At 41.5% G+C, this 20597-nt stretch overlaps 1 protein-coding gene across 2 annotated transcripts; it reads right to left on the reverse strand.

Annotated features, from left to right (window-relative positions):
* Window positions 1-910: 910 nt before the first annotated feature.
* LOC117938857 (FYVE, RhoGEF and PH domain-containing protein 6-like) lies at window positions 911-20547 on the reverse strand. 2 transcript variants are annotated; one of them, XM_034863791.1, is made up of 21 exons: window positions 20282-20547; window positions 16405-18466; window positions 13672-13783; window positions 11382-11449; window positions 11264-11294; window positions 8928-9079; window positions 8055-8211; window positions 7429-7516; window positions 6552-6602; window positions 6388-6446; window positions 6232-6303; window positions 5666-5734; window positions 5426-5509; window positions 4999-5078; window positions 4798-4900; window positions 3737-3880; window positions 3548-3650; window positions 3231-3325; window positions 2993-3121; window positions 2759-2907; window positions 911-1978 (listed from the first exon to the last, which is right to left on the reverse strand). In XM_034863791.1, the coding sequence occupies exons 1-21, from the start codon at window positions 20367-20369 to the stop codon at window positions 1936-1938; spliced, it is 3939 nt and encodes a 1312-aa protein (XP_034719682.1). In that variant the 5' UTR covers window positions 20370-20547; the 3' UTR covers window positions 911-1935. The 2 variants fall into 2 exon arrangements, with proteins under 2 accessions (XP_034719682.1, XP_034719681.1); XM_034863790.1 differs by having other exon boundaries at window positions 16396-18466.
* Between the last annotated feature and the right edge of the window lie 50 nt (window positions 20548-20597).

The following is a 20597-nucleotide window of genomic DNA, read 5'->3' on the forward strand; positions in this document are numbered from 1 at the left end:
TGTAGTGACGGTGGTTTGTACAGCTCTCTGCTTTTCATCCTCTGAAGGAACAAAACAGGACGTTAATACAGGACAAGATGTATATTTATATATATTTTATTAAAAACTGTTGCCTGACAGTTTATAATCATTGTCTATGGGAGTATCTAACTCTGATAGAGTAGATGTTTACAAATGGTCACTGTTAATATACAATCATCAAGAAATACATGCTTACTAGCTCCTGACTAGCGGATGTATAGCTCACTATCACAATTCCGAAAGAGTCACACATTGTATGATGAAATCAGCCAATGAGCTAAAATGACAGAATTATCCCAGGGTAGGGTTATAACAGGGTAGTGCAACTTATGGTAACGGTACTTTAATGTCACATACACATACATGTGACGAAATTCATTCTCTGCATCTAAGCCATCCCTCAAGGGAGGAGTGGATGAGCCATTTACAGCGCCCCGGGTCCAACTCAGATCTGTTGACGGTGGGAGCACCCGGAGGAAACCCACTCAAACATGGGGACAACATACAAACTCCACCCAGAAAGGCCCGGAAACAACCAGGATTCAAACCCAGGACCTTCTTTCTGGGAGGCAACGGTGCTGGCCATTGGGGCCCAATGCAGCTATGTCAACCTAACCAAGAAGAAACAAAACTTAAAGTAGTTCTTTTAACTACAAACCTCAAGTACCCTGGCTAGACAGTGAGTAGTCATGCTAACTGGATGCTTAATTATAATGTCATTATTTGGTGAAGAATGTCAAACAGAGCATCTATATTATTACAGTTCATCTCAAAACAGGAGATATACTGTACGGCACAGTTTCTGCAAAATTAAAAAAAAAAATCTTCCTTTTGAGCATTTCCTTAGAAATATAGTTCATGCATACTTTCCACAGTATTTGGCCATAAAAAAATCCCCTTTTTAATTTAAAAGGATAATTGTTGGAAACATATTTCCTAACAAACCCTGACCTCCAGCCTGTGCTTTACAAACAATACATTTTCCTATTTTATAAATATTAGCTTTTGGCTTTGATATAAAAAAAGGTAAATGTTTCTCTTTTATGTCTATACACCGTTTTACCCAATAACCATATCTAATGTGCCTAGGCAAAAAAGACATACATTTTAATTGTATAAAAAATATCTACATTATTTATGACATTTCCAGTTTTTTTCCAGGATGCTGTTTCTTTGCACCATCACTTAAATGTTTTTTATGTAAAATTTCAAAATACAGGTGTAACCAGAGACCAGAGAGATCAACCTAGAGAGCAGACTATCAACTTCCTGTTTCTTTGTAGAAGCTGGATTTTCACAGTAAAATCCCACCTTGTTACAACATTAAACCCTTGAAAACACATCAATGAGACTTTGCATCCATGATACAGATTTTTTTTTCAAATTCTACGTTTACATTCTGCTTTGACCAAATGACACAGTAGGTTTCATTAAATCACTAAGAAGGCAGGCTCTTGTTTATATTTTGTCTCACACAAAAAGTAGCTCCTTCATCCATTTACAGTTAAAAATAATTTCCAGACTTCCTAGGATTTCCGAGGGCTTTAAATATTCCTGACAACTGTTCTGTCTCACGTCCACACACAAGCACGCACACACACACACACTCCTGGACTTGACCTTTGACCCACAGCTGTGACAAACAACTAACTCTGACCTCGGCTAAGCATCCGTAACGTTAGCTGTTGTTGGTAGAAAATATTTTAAGAGAAAAAGAACCCAGTTCTTTGAGGGAAAAGCAGTCTGGTTTCCCACGTGCAGTAAATGTGGCGTTCTGCAGTGGGTTTCTGTTGAACAGTCCATCGGGACTCCTTCCTGAGCTGGTGACCCCTGACCTAAGATAGATCGGGGGTTGTACGTTGTCTATCTACTGGCTCCGGGGCTGTGATGCGACTCCACTGCTGTAAAACCAAATCACTGTTCAAGAATCATTGCCTCTTGGAAGGCTTCAATCCATCTAAAAGATAAAAAATACACAACAGAACATTAGCTACAAATTGAAACAAACACATTCAAATGAACAGTATTATACCTTTACTAGATAACTTCATTTAAAGTTATAGTGGTATAATATATTAATATATTATAATATCAAGAGTTTCATAAAAGAAACCATAATGAATCATTTTTTATCGTTATAATAAAATCGTTATAAACTTTCTTTAGCAATTTTCATTTAATGTACTATATATGCATATATGTGAGAGATACATTTTAGTGTCATTACATTTGTTTCCACAGAGTGCATTATGTGTGCCTCCTGAAAAGATATATATTTACTGCACATTCAACCAAAAAACATTGCAGAACACATAGTAATTATGGTCTATGTATGGTAGTTTTTTATTTTTTATTTTAAGAAGAATTTTTTTTGACAGTGGATCCGTCTTAAATACTGCAGGGAGTAATGGAACAAGAGGCTGCACACACCTGCAACTCCTCATCAAGGTAAGCAGCTTTACTGTGTCCTACCCTGGCTGTGAGCAGGATGTAATCAAATCGCGGCTATAACTTTTATTGACTTCTTTATTGAAACAATGTGTGTTTGTTTGGATGCACTGTAAACGGGAAACACCGGCTGTGTTTCTGACAATGTAGCTGCTCATCGAGTGTTGGCTGTTGTATTAAACTGCACCTGCTTTTACCCTGATAACCAGTGGGGTCGCCAAATCAACCACGACTAAAATCTTACAGGATTGCAAATTGAAGGCACTGTCTTCCATTAAAATTCAAATACCTTTGTGCGGTGGGGATGTCGTCAGCTTTAAAGATGTAAAACAGCGTATTTTTGTGATACAGCTTAAACTGTAGCTTCTGAGCCGGCCCGTTCTTTTCCTCTCTCAGGAAGAAACCGAGCAACGGCTGACTCTCCAAAGCTGCAACATCCTGGAGAGAGAAATAATGACTCAGCCAAAAAGGTATAAAAGCTATACAGAGTTAAGTAAAACCAAACAATCAACAGTGGGAGTACCTCGCTGGCAGCGTAGGTGTACAGGACTTTATTCTTGATGACAAACCAAAGCCTCTTCCACTGCTTTTTGTTGCCTTTTGACCTGTTTAAGTAACCGCTCATGGAGGAGTTCTCAGTGTTGGCGGACACCTGGAAAAACAGCATGAGAAAAACAAATAACCTCACATGCTCGCTACACATAAGATACTAAATATGAACCCAAAACCTACTAAGGCCATGTTTAATTTATGTTCCTTGCCTCTTTTAGTGCAGCAGGAATCTTCTTCTGTTTTCTAGTGAAGGAGAAAGCTCCAGATTTGATAGGAGAAACAGATGTTGAGGCACAGCGGTCACCTTAAAAAAAAAAAAAAAAAGTAAATTGACCATAACCATTTGATTCCATCACAAGTAAATATAAGTCTAGTGGTATTCTATATTTTTTTTTTATTGTCAGTATCATCAACAAATCCCAGGAAAAGACCAAAACAAACAACCTTGCTAGTAGATACATAAATTTCTTTTCTTTTTTTTCTTCTTTTTTTAAATATAATGAAACTGAAATCCATCTTTACTTACTATTCTCCTGCAGTTTAACAAAGCAGTGATCACACACACGTGCCGGCTGGTTCTTCAAGTACTCTAGGTAGTACTTGTTGGCAGAGCAGGCCTGGCACACCACCTGTCAGACACATGTGTAACTGCGATGAGAAGGCGGTGAATGAAACAATGTGTTGTAGGAGTAGGGGTAGTCAGAGTGGTACAGACCCGGCCGCAGGCGCGACAGTGATGCCTCCTCCAGGTGAGGGTGAACTCGCAGGTGCAGATCATACACATGGTGGCCCTCAGGTCTGGGATCCAGATGGGAGCCTTTGAGCCCAATGGAGCCCCGGTGTCCACAACACACTCTGCCTGAGTCAAGACAGATCGAGGGTTAAAATGCACACATTCAGGGCTCATTTAGAGCTAGTCTATATCCATGATGTTTAGGGTTGGACATTGATTGTTGGTGCTAAAGCGGTACCTGAACCATTACTAAAACAACAACAAAAGGGTAAGTAGGTAATATGGTATTTTACAATAACTTTGAATGCACCACGAGGCTTCCTAGTTTACTTCCTAGTGAACTCACCGTCTGTGTTGTTTTTCCGTAAACGGCAGCTGCACACTGCTTAACGCACCACTGTTGGAATCTTTTACAGTGAATTACAGACACTCTTTACACCGTTCAGCTGTTAGTATTTTAACGTGTTTAATCCAGCTGTTAGCCAACGGTAGGCTAACGTTTCCCATCGTCCAGTGATGTGTTAACTAGCGTCACATGCAACGATGCTTCTGTTTTGTGTAACATCTGTTTCAGAGCATCTAAAAATAATTTTAATTGACACTGCATTGAGGCAACGAAATCTGCGTTCATCTGCGGATTCAGTCCGGTAGATACTGGTTGTTTAGGCAACAGTACCATTAGCACCGGGTTTCGGTACCCAACCCTAGTGGTGTTCCACGTCTGGGATTGCTCTGGTGCTGCAGGATATTCCGCTGGATGCGTGTCTTTTTGCCGAGGTCAACAAACAACCTTTGAACGTACACATTCCACCTAAAACGAGTTCCTTCCCGAGGCTATTTTACAGCAGAACTTAGTGAACTTAGAACCCGCACATGACAGTTGTGATTGGTTTAAAAACATGCCAATAACCCCGAGCACGTTTCTCTCCCATCCCAGAATGCTGTGTAGACTAGCCAGACCCTCCTCCGCAGCGCTGTGGATGAAGGTCTGGCAATGTGAGACTAGTTCAGAACATACACCCACACAGATTTTTTTGTTTTACCTCCTCTTGACTTCGACTTGATATGAAGGTTATTTTCTTCTTTGTGTAGTCGTCTATGGCCTTAGCGATGGCCTCCAGCCACTCGTCTCTCTCTGTAGCTGAGCTGAAAAGCCCAAAATACATCCAAACTCTCAGCTACATTGAACACAACCAGTTACATTTAAAGCTCATTATGTGCAGAATCTGATGAAGACTGCTGACCTGGCAGACAGGATGAAAGAGCGTTCAACACTTTCAATGTTTAGCTCATTCTGATAGGCCTCCTGGCTGGGTTTACTCACCTGGAAAATTACACCAGAAATGCATTATTAACCACCACATATTGTGCACCATGTCAAATGTATGAGCAATCTTCAAACTGTTGCTAAAATCACAGCCTCAATAATTCACTAGACCCAAAGTTTATGGATGGATTAACACAAAAAATGCATTACGGAAGCAAATTTAAAAAAATAAATAAAGAACAACCTTAAACATGAGAACAAAGAGACAACATAGTCTGTAAAAATAGGAATAATCAGTGTAAATTGAGGAAGTTAGTATATAAATTAAATTTAAAGTAAAGGATTTAAATAAAAAATGAGTGGGGCACCATTACAGTGTGCTGTGTTTGCAGTGCATTTCTAACCTTCATCCCAGCCAGAGAGAGGACACTGTTGAGTTTATACTGGCCAGACTGGACCGGAGTGGTGTACATGAGAGCATCATTAAACTGAAGAAAACACAGACACAATAAGTAAAACATACAGACAGATAATGCAAACATATATTTAAACTTAAACTCCATTTTGAGAGTAAAGACAGGTGAGAGAAATGTGCAAGCTAAATGTAAACTGGAGTCACAAACAATGTTTCATGCATTGCTCACCAGAAAGAACACTCGTGGCTGCATGACTTTCCTGGACAGCTTCATTAGAGTGCCCTCCTTCAGAAACACCTGCAAATATCAACAGGGTTGGTCTCAATGGGTTACATTTAACCCTTGTGTTGTACTCCCGGGTCAAAAACGGACAAAGATTTTTGTCCCTTTTTCAGACTTTTTTTTAGTTTTCACAAACTTCACCTTACTACCACTAGTTTTACACTACTTTTTTGAATGTTTGGCGGTATCAGGGTTGTAGATTAATGTGCAGTACATTGTTATTATCAGTTAAGGGACCTGTTGAGTTGTAGTATTTATTTACTTAAATATATATTCAAATGTGTTTTAAAGTCTTGTTTGGTATTTAATGTGAATTTCTGTGCAGATAAAATATCCTATGACTAGTATTTGTTACAGAGCTAATTTGAAATATCAGCAACACTGGTATTCGGCAGTCTTATGGGAGAATTTGCACCTGTGTGATAATTCTCCCACCCTGGCAAAACTAACTGGGGTATGAACTTTGGTTTGGGGGGTTACATGTTGCCCCTGGCAACATTTCTGAGACTTACCCTGCCTGGCTGAACAATCTCATGGTGACCATTGAGACTGTACTGAATCTGCATCAACTTCTGAAAGTTATCCTGAAAAACAACATCAGAGAGGTGAGGAGAAACCCAAGGCTCAGGTAGACCACATTTAAAGCATTTTGCGGAATAAGGTCTTACCCCTTGTTTCATAATATCATTTGCATGGTTGGCCACTTCTTTCACTATGCTGAGGGCAGCTGCACGGATAGCAAAAATAAAACATTAGTGTTTTGGCATACGTTCACTTTGTTAACAGCGCAAATTGATGTCCTGGTAGACACTAATAGCGAGTACTGTCTAACCTTGTGTGTCTTTATAATCCTCAGAGTCCTCTGGGAGGTTCTTCAGATAATCTGGAAAAGAGGATACAATTCATTTTGAGCAAAAAAGGTGGATAGTGTGCACCAGCTGGGTAAAGGTGCAGGATAAACAGCACCGCAATATAGGAAAAGGAGAGGCTGATCCCAGATGTATTTTGCAATACGTTTTGCCCTGCAGGGCAAAGATCCACCTACATTTGGACATTGTGCAGAATATGAATTATAAGAAACAAATAATGTTTTTTTTTACATGTTGGCACCAGTTTGAGATTTAACATCCTTTATACCTTCTTTGATGTTTTAACAAGTGTGTTATGCCAAATATGTTATGACAGTTCCTCATTCACCTTAAAAAAATATTTTTTTGCAATTTGTTCTACAGAACGCCCTAGTAGGGGGGTTGGGTTAGGACCCGGAGGTTTACTGGTTCAAGTCCCCATACTGACTAAAGTATGGTGGTGGACTGGTAGCTGGAGAGGCCAAGGTGCTCTTGAGCAAGGCACTGAACCCAAAAACCTTTTATGGGCAGCCCCCATATTCTCCATTAGTGCTTGTGTATGTACTGAGCATGTGTGTGTATTTCAGGCCTGTGTGTAATGTGTATAATAATAAAAACAGAGTAAAAAAACTTGTGATTGTGGGATTAATACAGTATAAATTATGATTATTATTATAATACTGTTACTGTCCACTGGGTGCCAGTATGGTTCCACAACAAAGAAAGAAGTGACTCTAGACCTAAGATCCATTCACATGTGATCAATAAAGGAGTGCCCTGATTCAATAAACCCTTTGACCTTTGCACAGGATTGTTGAACAGATAACAGCAGGGAGTGGATGTGTGTCATGGTGTTGGTACCTGTGAGCAGCAGCTGGTACTGAGGGATCCTCTGCACAGGCTTCAGCAGGTAGTGTTTCAGAGCCAGGCTGGCACATCTTGGACTCGTCTGAGACAAAACAGACAGACATTGACGCAACAGCTGGAGATACTGTACGTGTATAGTGTTTTGATGGCTGCTACACGCATCTGGATTAAAGTTGTAGACAGCTGAACTATATTATTTTTAACTATCTGTAGTTACCAGGAAGGCATAAAGAATTGTTCTAATAACATAAAATAAACAATCCCCATTAGAAACCTGCTGGAAAAAGTGCTGATGTGCTTTAGTCTACCCAGTGATTAGATGTTTGGAAGAAAATGACAAAAAAGCCTGATGAAAAGTTAACTGAGATACCAGGAAAAATAGATTTTCTTGTTACAGCTTTATAAAATGAAGAAGAAGAAAAGACTTGGTTACATTTTTGTCAATTAATTTATAACTTTCCAAACAATAAGATAATTCAATAGTGGAAATATTTTTTAGCTGGAGCCAAGAGTAATAATGCAATAACAATAAGAAAAGGAATGATATTCCAACCTTTACTGCAGGAAAACACATAATACACACAATAAAAACAAACACACACCCCTTTTTCTAGCTTTACCTCAAACTCTCTGACAACAGAGGCAAATGCAGTGTTTTTCCTGCATTGTTCGTCTAACAGAGCCACATTGTTGTCAAACTGCCGGATATAGGTGGAGTACATCTTCAGGTAAGGACCCTTCTGGACAAAGATGTCCGCTAGTCTCTGGTGGTCGCTCCTGTAACCAAACAGTCATAAACAGCTCCCTTCAGTAACATTGCTAAAAGAAGAGTCCAGTAGAGCAGCAGCATGAGAGAATGAGGAGGAAATTATCGGAGAAGTTGTAAACAAACCATTCAGTTACACACAAAGTAGGTGAAACACTTACTATTTACGGTATTTGAAAGAAAACAAATAATAGTGAAAGTGCCCACACTGTCCATTAAAATTGATAATCACATTGTGAAACTGCACAGAGATACAGCAAGTCAATATGAAAACCGCTCTGCAAAATGGAACAACTGACTTATACAACAGATTTTTGGGTGTCAACTTTAGCTTTCATCTTTGTTTAAAATACTTTTTAAGTGGTTTTTAAAAGTTGTACTCCTGCTCAGAGTACTTACCCCCCTTAAATCTGAACACACCAACATGATACACATATTTTAGATTCAGTGTGACTTACACTTACTGAGAAAAACATTTTCTTAGATCTCAATCGAGAAAATACAATAAATGATACAAAATTATGTTTTTTTCAATGATACAAAAATCATTGAAAAAAGATGCTCCTTATAACTGCGGAACTTGATTGAGAATCTTTATGTTTTGACGTTTTCTTCAATATCAAAGTAATCCAGTGATAGTTGTTTGTTCCCCAATGGGTGCACTGCAAACAGGAACTGCTAATAGCTAATATTGCATAATGGTGCTAGTTTGTGTGTGTGTGTTTACCAGTGTGCCACTCTCTCCTCCAGCTCCCTCAGCAGGTCTCTGTTGAGCTGATAGAGTTGTGGAAGGTAATAAAGGATCTGGCTGAGGATTCGCTCATCCACCACAGGCTTCCCATTCTGACCGGTTGCCTTGGCAACAGCATCCTGAAAGTCCTGACGAGACAAGCAGGGGGAATGTCATCATTATTTCACACAAACACTGTACAGGGTGGGGTGACATGAAAACATACTGTACTGCAGCTGAACAGGAACACCTGGTTATCACCTCATAAACTGGCCTCACACACCCACACACACACACACACACACACCTGACTCAGCACGCTGACTTTGTCCAGCGTGCCAACACACACATCCATCTGGAAGGAAGAAGGGAGGTCATGCAGGATCCCAATGTCCTGGTAAGTGTGTGCTCTTTCTCACACACACACACACACACACACACACACACACACACACACACACACACACACACACACACACACACACACATCAAATGGACTGGAACATTTCAGGTGACAAGCAGACTTAATTTAGCTTTAAAAAAAAAGTGATAAAAAATATTTGATATGTGAATGTGATATGTATTTGTGATAAAGTGTTTATCTTGTGCTTCGTTCCTCTATTTGTAAAAATAACACTCTTTAAAAAAACTCTTTTTTTTTAAATCTAATCACAAGAAATGCATTTTTGCAGATTGTCTTTATCATGTCATGTTTGACGTTTCTCATCAGGGTTTTTACATCAACTTCAAGAAACAAGACGAGTCAATTACTTTTCTCCAGTTCCCAACACTCAACTAATAATCCACCATCACAGCTTATTTATCAACCATTTGTGCACTTGTAACATAACACAATCAGTCCTAACAAAAACGCCATCTTCACAAAACACACATGCACATAGGTAAAAAAAAAAGAACTTAAAAAAAAAAAAGGGAACAAAAATGTAAACACATCAGCCGGCCGACTTGCAGCAAATATGGCAATATGTGACACATGGGTCACCAACACACACACACACACACACCTGCACAAACACTGCACATGCACACATAGAGGATTGTCTAAGGTATGTGTGTGTCTGGAGGTCTTCTCTGTGGCCTGAGGAAGCAGCTGCCAGGCCGTCCCCACCAGAGAGAAGAATGCTATATGACCTCTTTTCTTGGACAGAGCACCTCAGCCCGCCAGCCTCCCCCGTCAGCCACAGGACAAAGCATTCCACTAATCCTGCCGCGGGTTTCACTAAAGCCATGTCTGAGGCGGCCAGACAGGTGGACCCACGACCCGTCTCACCTAGGATTCCTCTCAGGACAGACCGACTACAGAGCCGGTCATTGTCATTAACATAAACATATATAAAGGCAGAGCTTCCTTGTTGAATGTTCCAACAAACAAACAAAGAAAGACATAAAAAGTACTTGAATATATTACTACCTAAGTTTACAAATACTGACATTAAAAGGCACAACCTGATTTTGCTCTTGTCAGTGTGTACAGTTCATTTTTTACACAAGCTTATCCTAAAAAAACTCCAACAACCAGACCTCATCCAGTAACATAGTTCCTGTTAGTCTTCATTCAAAATAGAGAAGCATGCAACATGATAAACAATAATACAGCATTTTAGCATGCATGTTACAGACTAAGGGAACCCCAACAACCACATGTATGTATGGTCCAACCTTACATGGACATTCTAAAAAAAACAGTAAAAGTCCCTTTTTAAATACTTTTTGGTAATAGCTGACGGTTTATATCCCCCAAAAATTACCATAATATATGTTTATTTTATTTTCCTGTAAATGACAACAGAATAATAAGATAATGATAATTCTAAATAAAAAAACAAAGATGGGAGAAAAAAATGGCATTTAAATTTACCAGACAAACTAGGCAGTTCGCGTCTACAGAGCCAAACCAAACCTGGACTGAAGACTCACTCATGCTCTGTTTTGCTTGCACGAAAACAAACACACTCTTGCCTGACAGCGTTCCCTGGTAATGGGACTGATCAAAGCACGGCCTCCCTACTTGTGGCCATGCGTTTACCTGCCCACTGCTGCCCACGGGAAACCAAAGCTGTCCAACACAGCAACTTTCAAAGCCTCAGCTGGTAAGTAACTGCCTTATTCAACTCTAGACGGCACTTGAGCAAAAACAACACCAGCCCTCATTAATTCATGTCCATCCCTGGGAAAAAGCTTTTGAACACCATTCAAAACAATCTCAGTGTCAATGGGAGTAGCAAAACACACAGGACGATTTATTATGTTGGGCACTCTTCTTCCCTCCACTGCAAAAAAACAAAAAATAATAAATAAATTAGTACACTTACTATGTGAAGAAGCTTCAGGACATCCACAAACCTGAAACGAGAGCAGAATTACATTAGTTACATAAACCATAAAGTACAGCACATTTGAGATTATACTTTAGGAACCAAAACCACTCACACTTTCTCGGAGCTCATAATCTCCTGGGCAATGTGCACCACTTTCTTCCTCTTCATCTCATCCTCTTGCTGAAAGAAAACAAACACAAACAGTTCAGCCAAGCTACAAATATCTTAACAGCGACTGACTTTACCTAAACACATCACTGTACAGCACTCACAGGCTCGCTACAAATCACCATGATCACTCAGATCCTGTTTCGCTCCGTAAAACCATCAGGTTTGAGTTTACAGCCCACAGAACAGCTCAATCAGGCCCGAAAGTAAAGCGGAGAGCCTTTTCTTCTTTCTCCCTCTCTCTCTCCTCTGCCTGTGTCTTTCTGATGGTGTGTTGTTGAATGGTAATGGGGCGGTCTTTCAATGACTTAATTTGGACAGCGGCCTTGGCCCCCCACTTGACTGAAATGTCCTACTGGTCCTATTGGAGCCTGTATTTGTGATACCCTGGAGGTTTGTGCGGCATTGGACACAGGTGCTGACAGTATCATAGAGAGGGTCACACAGGACAACAAAAAAAAGCTCATTGAGAGAGCTATTCCTGAACCTGTAACCCTTGTGTGTTTGCTGACCTTTCAACACATACACATACACACACACACACATTTCTGGAAAGCTGTAACACACACACTTGGCAGCAAATGTGCACACAATCTCCAGTAGCTGCAATGACAATTTATTCACCGGCAGTGATATGAGACGTCCTATTTCATCCGCAAACGCTCTCGCCAATTCTACATGTTGGCATCATGTCAGAAAAACAGCACCAAGCCATTTTCCCAAAAAAGTTGGATCTTGGCTTTAGTTATGACCTGGTAACATTTCTGTAGCATTTTTTCTTAAAGGTCCCATGACATGGTGCTCTTTGGATGCTTTTATATAGTCCTTAGTGGTCCCCTAATACTGTATCTGAAGTCTCTTTTATATAGACCTTAGAAGTCCCCTAATACTGTTTCTGAAGACTCTTTTACTTAGACCTTAGTGGTCCCTCATACTGTATCTGAAGTCTCTTTTATATAGACCTTAGTGGTCCCCTAATACCATATCTGGAGTCTCATTCCCAAAATTCAGCCTTAGTGCAGAATTACAGCCACCTCATATTAATTAAAAAAAAAACTCATAAATTGAAATTGTATTGCCACGGGACCTTTAAGAGTGAATAAAAGCAGCCTTATCAAAGCAGTGGTTCCCCCTCAAGCGGTCGCAAGATACATCTTAGAGGTCAAAACATTTCTGTTGCACAATTCTTTTTTTGACTTCTGGTCAATCTTTGCTGTTAAGAGTTTGAATGACTTTTAACCAAAAATGGAAAACATTTGGCTTTGGACTGTTTGGAAAAAAACAATTTGAAGATGTCACCGTGGTCTCCCTAATGGCAAATTTTCTGTCATTTTATGGTTTATTTTTTGGGCATTTTCAGCCTTTATTTTGGACAGGACAGACTCCCACCTGCGGCCCTTTGCGGCATGTCATTTATCTTTAATGACATGCCGCAAAGGGCCGCAGGTGGGAGTCGAACCTGGGCCGGCTGTGTAAAGGAGAAAACGTCTTCAATGTATGGGCGTCCGCTCTACCAACTGAGCTATCTGGGCCCTATCATTTTGTAGTTAAAACAAATGGTGTGTGTTTTCATTTATTTCATCCACAATGAGTCTTGTGTAGCCAGACCCATCTCCACAGTGCTGTGTCTGCGATAGAGACAGGTCTGGAAGAAACAACGGAAAAAACGATTCGGCTTGTTTGTATTTCTTTAAACACATTCACCATCGTCTTGGGGGGGCTAAGTCCCGGCTGCAGTGACTAAGCACTTGCAAATAGAATGCGAAGATATAGGAAGGGGAGAAGAATGCCGGCCTAAAAAGCCACGCAATGGCAAGCTCACATTAACAGTCTAGATTTAGTGAGTCAGACTACACCATAATGGACAATTTCTGTTAAAATGACAAGCCAGTTTCAAAAGAATTAAAGTTGACATCTCATTTTCTGTGCCTTTCTAAAAAACATTGTTCGAGACTTATTAGAACTGCTATTGAAAAAGATATACCAACAAGGTTGTTAAACCAAATTTGCGTGATAATAAGTAAACTCCACTGTTAACTTGAGGCATGTTGTTATAAAAACTAAATACATTTCTATTGGTTTTAAAACCGAGTAAACAAGATCAGAAATGATCCGTTACGAGGAGCCGGCCAACACGTCAGTTTCCGTTTTACATAATCTACATTTTTTTTTGCTTTATATTAATTGCTGTATTACTGCTGACGTCCCCTCACGGCTTAGAGGGAGGTGATTACCTGTCGGTCGGCTACGTCCAGGTGCTCCTTGCTGGAGGTGGAGCTGTGGTCCTCTTCATCTGAACTGTGGATCTCCTCCTCCTCAGAGTGGACGTCCTGCCCCAGCCAGCCACTGCAGACGCAACACATTCAACACAACAAACGGAGACAGAGAAACAATCAGAGAAATATTAAACGGCACAGAATGTAGCTTTGCTTTAGAGGGAATGTTTAAATGTGTGCAGGAGAAGCAGAGCGGGCCTGCAGAGGAGCATTAGTGTGAGTTCAGAAAGAACAAAAACCCGGATAAATAAACATGACAGTTTTGTGCTAGAGGGGGACTTGATGATAAATTGAGCACACTTACTCCTTACTCAAATTTACACATATGAGTCAGTAAAAGAGTGAAACTCATCACGTTTTTCAACACAACAACAAAATAATGGTTAGTTGCAGCAGTAATTATTATTTTTAGGTTATGCTTTTTTTCATCATCATGTTTTAAGTAGACCTATTTTCATCGATCCATAATGTTTTTTCTTTCCATTATGCCTAACAGATTAAAACCTGTGCCTTGATAAACTTTTTGCCGGCAGCGAGACAACCTGCTCACAAAAAGTGTTGTCTGCCAGGTTAGTACAAGCAGCAACATGTGTTTGTGTGTCACTTATGTTTTAATCTTTTCTCTACAGTTACGTTGTCTGGTTTAAAAGGCTGATGAAATAAAATGAAGAACCCTAAATATGTTAATTTTGCCTCCTCAGCCCTGACCTGCTGTTTCTCTTTCCTACAAAGCGTTGCATAGCGGCTTGTAGATGTTGTATCTTGGCAAAAAAAGGTGAATGATCAGAATACATTTTGTTAGGAAAGACTGTGGGACTCCAAACATTCTCCCATTTCCTTTCACTCTCATCAGCAATAGCCCACTCTCTCCACTTCCTTGTTTTTCTTACGTGCCTCCCAACAGTTTCTTTTAACCCCCCCCCCCCCAACTTCTTTCTCTTCTCTCTTATGCGTTCTCTATAGTGGAGCATTCCAAAACACTGGAACAGGCACAGAGCGCCACTTGTTTACAGCCTGAGGCTACTTACATAAACTTAACAGGCTCAGATGCCTGGGCAACACTACAGATTCAATCGCTCCCTCTTTCTCCTCTCTAAAACACCCACTAAACACTCTGCATACCGGACAGAATTAAGAAGCAGGGTACATCTTAATTGTTTCAACGGGTCATTTCACACCAGCAAGCCTCATCGATTCGTCACATAACGCGGCCTCGGCTTTATCAGCTTGTAGTGCAATGGTCTGACAGAGGAAACAGGAAGCATGGCAGCTATTAGGGGAACAGTTCCTCATCCCAACAGCGTGGACTGGGCCTAATATCAAGAACAGAGTGGGTCAATGGGATCATAATGGCATGAATGTGACAAGGGGACTGAGTGATAGTTGCAGGCGGTGTCCCTCGACACTTCTAACTCACTAGTTCTGACAATCGATTATTTCTTTGAGTCATTTACCAAGCATAATGCCAAAGATTCTCCACTTTGAGTCTCTTAAAGCTGCAATAATCACATTTTTTTTTATATTAAATAGATCAAAGTATTGTATTATTACTATTGTACTAACAAGGTGGGTTGTAGCGACAGGACTATAACTCCACTCAGCTCTACAGCTCATTGTTTGGGTTTTAAAGCATGCAACTTCACTGCTTTGGTTGAGCGCTCTAATCAGTGTTGTTTTTAGTGAAAACGCTCTGATAAACCCACTGTACACTGACTGCCTTTTTTCCCCTGTATAGCCCTCAGCTGCTTTTCCACAGGCGATTTAAATGATAATTTATTTGTTCATTTCCCAGGATAAGAACAAAAATTCAACAGAAAAGGGCAGTGATGAGGTTAGGAAGAGGCTAAACGCAGTGCGAGGGCGTGCAGGCTGAGGAGGAGGAGGCTGGTGGTTGCTGGAGGTTTATTTTCCCTGTTCTAGAGAGCCGTGTGGCGTTTCTGCAATTCTCAGACATTTCCTGCTCCGGCCACTGAAAATAACCCACAGGAAAACAGGCTGACCTGCTGCACATCAATGCACCATTCAAATCCAATGTCACTGGCTTTAAGGCCGCTTTCTACATTCTTGTAAATGCCTACCACTAATGTCACCTGCCAACCTGTCGCACACAGCTGTTCCCAGACTGAAGCTACGGGTCACCTGAAACTGCATGGTGGCAGCGACTGTTGGACAGCAGGTCTGGACCTCGGCCTATAGCAACCCTCAGGCTCTATCCATCACAAACACAAGCTGCCATTGTTCACAGCAACAACAAAAACACTTTTTTCTTAAAGTCATTGTTCTTGAATTTATTTGATGGTGCCTGTTAAACATGATTTCAGTCTTTTCTAATATGATAAAAGATTACTATGACTCAGATGATCTATCATCTTCATATACGGCACCTGTTACTGCTGGATCACTTTAGAAAGACGATTTTAAGACGAGATGAATGCTAAACTGATAAGTTGTTAATCTATTAGTTGCAGTATTGTGTTAGTGGTCATTTAGGAAGGGGAAATGCTGGGGACCTTTGCTGGGCCCAGCTTCTTAAAAGTGACAGTTTGTAGCTTTTCTGTGTTTTTACCACTGCAAATTATATTTGTCTGGGTTTTGAATTGACAATAAAAACAATATGTACATACATATATAATTAAACAATATGTTTACAAACTTCTAAATATGCAAAATGGCACAGCCTACCTCTCGTACTCATGTTCGTGGTAGCTGTGGTAGGGATCCTGCACTTCATAGATGTCTGAATCTGCGCCGTCGGAGTCATGTGGCCAGCCCAGCCTCGCATTGTGAAACGGCAGGTTCATGTACTCGGGGATCTCCTCATACAGAGGAACGTTCTCATACTCCACCGATCCCTCTCCATTTTCTCCGCAATTATCAGCCTCCACTATGCAGCTATTGGGCCGCTCCAGGCTTTTCTCCCCCTGGCTTGAGTCCACGCTGGTACAGTCCAGAGACTGCCCTCCCTTGGCCAGCAGCTTTGGCAGCATCTTGACAGACAGCCGGAGCTCCAGCAGCTTCCGGAAAGAGAGGCTTCTCTTTTGAGAGTCGGCCCGGGTTGCCAGGTCAGCTGCAGAGAAGGACTGTGCCCTCTGCTTGCCCCCGAGCGCTGGAGCTCGGCTCTTTGGCGGCACGCTGCTCCTGGACGGCATTTGCCGGCTGAAGAAGGTCACGCAGGGTCGGGAGAAGCGCCATGCTGTTTTCTCCTGAGGAGGCGCAGGCAGCTCCCTCATCGGGGTGTTAGCATGTGGAGGTGCAGGAGGGCAGATGGAGGGTGGAGGTGCTGCTGGCAGGCTGTGTCTTTGAGGTTTTCTGGGTGGCGCCCTCGGCGACTGCTGATCATCGGCGGAAAAGGCTTTTCTCACATTAGCCAGAGGAGGGTGACAGCCAAGTTTGATCTGTTTGGGGAGGCTGTGAGTGATCGGGTAGCGCTCAAAGTCGCCGTACCCGTCCTCTTCATCCTCCTCCAACCGGTGCTCCTCGCCCCCTTTTTTGTGGCTCATTGAGTCAGCATGTGAGAGCAGGACTAAGGAGTGGGAGGTGTTTTTGTTAAGAGAGGGTGGCATGTGGACTGTTCTGTAAAGGCGTGGTGAGAGTGAGGTCTGTCGAGGAGGGGGGACGGGTGCGTTGGTCTCTTCATCTCCAATCCCTGAGTCTTGTTGGGGTAAAAGGTTGTCACATGTGTCCTGTTTGAGGTCCTCATCCTCTGAACTGAGACACAGACCAGCTAGAGTCAGTTTCCCCTCATCGTCTCGCATCTCAAGCCCCTGCTTCTGTTCGTCCGCCACCTGATCCTGGACGCTGCCCTCCAGGCCATCCTGCCTCACTAAGGTTGGCTTTTTAGGTTTGCGTGGGTGAGGGACCGGGAGAGGCTTACTGGGGGCAGCAGGAACCTGCACATCAGGGTGTAGCCTGGTAGGAGATGCTTTGCTCGTAGGCTCACTGCATTCTCCCTGAAAGGATTCTGCAGAAGACTCATGAGGAATTGCACTCTGGGAGACAATGATGCTGCCTGCAACATCACAGGCTGAGTCTGTTAAATCTGTGTTTTTAGTCTCAGGCTGTACATCTGCTTTTGAAACATCAGGCTCAGCAACAGCACTTTCCTGATGTTTTACAGTCTCTGAAGCGTTTTGCTCCTCGGTCCTCTGTGCCTCTTTGTTAACCCTGTCCAGGTGTCTCTGTCTTTGAGGTTTATCCCTGGGCTTCTTGCTAATCCCTCCTGCTTCAGCCTTTTCCACAGCTACTCCCTCCTCTCGGTTTTCTGCTTTCTCCTGTTGCCTCGTCCCTGTGAACCCTTCTGTAGTAATCCCATTCTGCAACAGCTCTTGGTGCAAATCACACCCAACCTCAGTTGTATTTCCATTTTCCAGACACTGGGAACAGACCTGAAGCCCACAGGAGCAGGTGGGAATGATGTAATCCGAGTCACGTTTGTTTGTCTCTGATAAAATCCCATTTCTGGAGTTGAGAAGTGAGAGGTTATTGCCTAAAGATTCCTCCTCCTCCTGAGATAAGATAAAAGGTTCACTGGGTTTAGGTGGTGGGGGTGAAACAGGGGAAGACGAGGCTAGGGATTTGGGAATGCATGGTTTGGGGGCAACAGCCGGTTTTGTCCTCTTGAGAGTAGCAGGGGAAGGTTGAGAGACGAGTGAAGAATGGGAGAAAAGACCTGGTTTGGGGGCGATGGGTGGGGGAGAGGGTTTGGTGGTAGCAGGGAGTTTAGGTTTGGGAGCTAATGGAGGCTTCTTCACACCTGCATGTAAGAAAGAGGGAGAGGATTTGAAGAAAAGTCAAACATCATTTAATGAATGAGTAAATGAATGAAATGAATCATGCAACACCAGCACATCACATAAAAGTATGCTTTATCCACACCCCCTCTTCTATTATGAGGGTAGACAGCTGCAGGCTGTGGGTAAAGCTCGGGTCATGGTTCATAGTTCACTCTTAGGGTCAAAGAACTAAGGGTTTGTGTAATCTGTGAAATAAATTCAGACATCAAAATCAGGAGTACTTAAGAGCTTACATTTCACTTGAGGCAGGAAATACAAAGTAAAACTGGATTATTCAATTCAGATTCACAATTGAAATTGTTCCCTCCTTCCTCCTCCTTTCTAAAGCTGGGCATGTCTTTAGTTGTTTATAATTAAATTGTACAAACAACACCAGCAGCAACCAATAATGTAAATATAATTGGTACATGTCTGTTGTGTCCCCTACTGGTGACTGTCTGCTTCTGACCGTTTGTGTTCCTACATTTTTTAAAGTCACGGTTCTGTTGTTAGACCTGAGTCACACTGAAGTGCATTGTATTGTATGCATTCGCCCCCCACATGGAACTACTAAACAGGATTCTAATAAATAAATGCTACTATTTTAATTAATTTAAGGTTGGTGAGACAATATAACTGTGGTTTTACCTGGTTAAATAGTTTAAATAATAAACCAGAGTCTCTACATTAATAAAAAGCTGTAAATTAAGATAGCTGGCCATGTTTTTCCGCTCTACTGGCTGAAAGTCTTGGCTGGCCGACACCACGAGAAGTGGAGTCATCGAGCGGATGTTTCCGAAAAGGCCAACGACCAAAAATCCCTCTGCCCCCATACATGCTGTTCTTCCTCTGCAGATAGAGCCTCGCTTCAAACTCTGTTTCAAAACCCTTAAGTATAAAGTCATTGTGCTTAAAAACAACAATACGTACGTTGTAGGACAGTAATTAACATTTCGTACTAATCATTAAGAGCTGACTCTTCAATTCGGCATTCAGCTTATATTAGAAATGTTTAAATTTCAGAAGTGGTTCACACAAATGCGTATCTAAATTCACCATGTATGGCGGTAATAAGCAAGGAGAATTAACGTAAAACTTTATCAAAAACGTGACTTGGTTTCTTTATTTATACGCCGAATTTGCCAGTACATGCTTACAACACCAGCAAAGTTAATAAACTATGTCCTATAAGCCCACTAATAACTTTAGAAGCATTCAACTTTTTTCAATGATTTTTGAGGGGAGTTTGGCCTTATGTTTTCGCTGTAAAAGGCAACGCCAGGTAAACCCGCTCATGTCGTGGAAAGACATATTCATAATAACACTGTCGTACATATACCATTTCACTGAGAGCACCCCTCTTCATTCAGGCAAAGGTTTACTTTTTCATAAGTGAGATGTTAACACTGCAGCTTATTCTCGAATCCGACTTGTTGCATCAACAGCAGGACAGATGTTTTAAGACAAAGGATTTAACCCCCTACAGCTGTAACAGTAGCTGTAAAATCAAACGGAAAGGGACTGTGAGTGATTGCGTGTTTAGAAATCACTCAAATTGAGGTAGAGTCTGTCCTCTTTTATATCTTTTTGAAAGCTGTTATTAAGAAAAACTGTAATTAACTGTGGCTGAGTAAAAATAGAGTAGATGCTATCGACCGTTATAACATTCAAATTGCATAGTTTTACACTTTCTGCGATGAATGCCAATACGTGTTTGTATTTAGTTTAGCTAACCACAATATGCGCTTGCACAGCAGGATTTCGCTAAGTTAAGTTAGCTCCCCCACGAAACAAACCTGTGCTCATGACTCCCGACTTGCTCCTTTCTCCATGAGTAAATTTACTTTCAATGGAAATGCGAGAAAATCTGCGTTTTGTCCTCATTCGACACCATTGTCAGTTTGTAAGACACTCCAGGAGGAAAACATGCACATCCATCGCTGTTGCTCCTTATCTCGGCAGCGGCTTCACGGATAAAGTCGCAACGGCTGTTACTTTTTCCATTTTCCCAAAGTTTTTAGCCACGGTGCTTTTCCCAATAACGTAAAGTAGGACACAACAAAACAACCCAGTTCCGTTTGTACATTTCAAAACAAATATGTTGTTAGATAA

This window comes from Etheostoma cragini, chromosome 23, assembly GCF_013103735.1.
Source record: "Etheostoma cragini isolate CJK2018 chromosome 23, CSU_Ecrag_1.0, whole genome shotgun sequence".
NCBI lineage: Eukaryota > Metazoa > Chordata > Actinopteri > Perciformes > Percidae > Etheostoma > Etheostoma cragini.

What these genes read in the sequence shown, in the direction of transcription:
- LOC117938857 (XM_034863790.1), bottom strand. Translation starts at nt 20,369, where the DNA reads ATGAGGACAAAACGCAGATTTTCTCGCATTTCCATTGAAAGTAAATTT. An exon ending in TGGACGTAGCCGACCGACAG is followed by an intron (nt 11,450 to 13,671) that starts GTAATCACCTCC and finishes GTTTTCTTTCAG; the next exon opens with CAAGAGGATGAGATGAAGAG. An exon ending in CAAGTCGAAGTCAAGAGGAG is followed by an intron (nt 3,881 to 4,797) that starts GTAAAACAAAAA and finishes GTCTTGACTCAG; the next exon opens with GCAGAGTGTGTTGTGGACAC.